The sequence below is a fragment of the Leptopilina heterotoma genome, unplaced genomic scaffold (genome assembly GCF_015476425.1).
Source record: "Leptopilina heterotoma isolate Lh14 unplaced genomic scaffold, ASM1547642v1 Lhet_358, whole genome shotgun sequence".
Classification (NCBI taxonomy): domain Eukaryota; kingdom Metazoa; phylum Arthropoda; class Insecta; order Hymenoptera; family Figitidae; genus Leptopilina; species Leptopilina heterotoma.
In genome coordinates, this window is record NW_025111038.1 from 1045384 (window position 1) to 1047500 (window position 2117).

At 35.9% G+C, this 2117-nt stretch overlaps 1 protein-coding gene across 1 annotated transcript in view; it reads right to left on the reverse strand.

The window, feature by feature from the left end:
- Positions 1-1681: 1681 nt before the first annotated feature.
- The window catches only part of LOC122505433, a 777-nt gene continuing 341 nt past the window's right edge, over positions 1682-2117 (reverse strand). Inside the window, exon 1 of the mRNA XM_043617043.1 lies at positions 1682-2117. This exon is cut by the window's right edge and continues 341 nt beyond it. Within this exon, the coding sequence (XP_043472978.1) occupies positions 1682-2117 (436 nt within the window).

A 2117-nucleotide genomic window follows, 5' to 3' on the forward strand; every position in this document is an offset into this window, starting at 1 on the left:
AATCTTTTAGTTCGCTTACCCAATTTAAGAATCGATTTATAACCTGGTCATCGACTATATCATCCCACGATAAATTTTGCGCCCACGTCTCCTGCAGTAAAATTCTAGGGCATAACATGATTGGGCAAACCATTCCTAGTGGGTCAAATATTCGATGAGCCATTGACAGAATTTTCCTTTTAGTGATTTTTTCATCGCAAGACTGGTCCAGAGCAGATAAATTCAAAGTAAGAAAGTTTTCTTCCTTATTCCATGTCAATCCCAATACTGCTACCTGGTTATTAGGCAAACCATCACCTTTATATTCCCATCCACGGAAATCGAAACCAGCTTCCAACATCGCAATTCTAGAATCGTTAATAAAATCATTTAATTTACTTATCGAACCAACAGTCGCAATACAGTTATCAACGTAAAAACTTTTTTGAAGTTTTTCAAAATTTTGTTTGCAATATTTATTTTCAGAATTATTATTTATACTATCTATTATCTTTTGTAAATGAACATTAATAACGACATTTAAAATAAAAGGGCTTGAAGAGACCCCAAAAACGACTCGTCGATCTCGTAAAATCACTATTTTATTATCTTTTGTTAACCATAGAAATCTTAAACAATCTCGATCTCGAGGATCAATACTTATCTGAAGAAAAGCTTTTTTAATATCGGATATTACAGCATACTTACCCTCTCGAAATTTTAATAAGATAGAGGTTACCATTTCGATAAGGTTGGGACCCTTTTCCAAGCATTCATTTAACGACGGTGAAGACTTATCCGCAGCAGAAGCATCAAATACAGGTCTCAGTGCTGTCGTACTCTCCTCCTTGAAAACGTGACGATGAGGTAAGTATCGACCCCACTGCTCTTGCTCTTCTTCGGGAACATATTCAATTATGTCTTCTTTGATCCATTCTTTAAGCACTACATCATAATCATCGTAGAATCCTTCACACTTCAATTTTTTCACAGTAGATTGTAGACGTCGAATGGCCATTTCTTTGTTGTCTCTCAATTCCCGATGATTAGATATCCAAGGTAACTGCACTTCATAGCGATTCTCTTCGTTCACTTTTAAAGTTTTTAAAAGATTCTCGGTGACTTCATGATCATGTTAACTCTTTGTTTTTACTTCGATGGGATCTTTTATACCGAGGATATCAAGCGACCACAAATCTGAAACGTCATTATTGTTTACAAACAGAGTTGTCGTAATTAAAACTTCATCCTTTCTTTCAGATTTATTTCCAGGAATTTCACCCATTAAAGTCCATCCCAATAAAGTTTCGACTGCCACTAAACCAGATTGCAAATTATGTAGTCGACCTGTCAACAATCGTCCAGCTACATCCGCTCCTATTAACACAGCTACACTTTGATCTTTACTGTTAACGTCAGTAATATTAATATTTAAATTCTTCAGCTCTTTAAGCCACACTCCACTACTGACCGAGGGTACGTCGTTGCAGATAATTTTCTGATCAAGTGCATCAAAAATAAACGAATGACTATCGTCTAGACTATTTAGACAAACACGATATTTTTTGTGAGAAACAGTCCCGGAACTTTTTCCACCAAAAAGAGAATGCACCATTAACTGCTCACCACTAGGTTCATATCCTATGATATCACACATCGCTTTCGTAATGTAAGATTTCTGAGATTCAGTGTCTATTACAGCTCAAACAACCACTTTATTATTTCCATTAACGATTTTAACCTTAATAGTCTGGAGGAAAACTTCAGACACACTACTCTGGTTTGCTATACAACTTGTCGTTACAGGAGGAGAATCTTCTGGCACGTTATCTCGTTTTCCCTCTTCAGGACACATAATTATGAGATGACGACGATTACACCAAGCACACGTTATTTTACTTCTACACACTTTACAGCTATGTCCTTTTTTGAGACAATTAAAACACACGTGTTTATTTTTTACCACTTCTCGTCTTTTTTCAAGTGACATCTTTTTCGCCACCTCACATCCACAACTGTCATGTTCACTAGAATCGCAAAATAGACACTTATCAATATTACCTTTCGTAGATAATAGTCCCATAGCCGAGGGAACGTCTCTATTTTCATGACGATTTTTATTTTTTCTGAGTTTATCA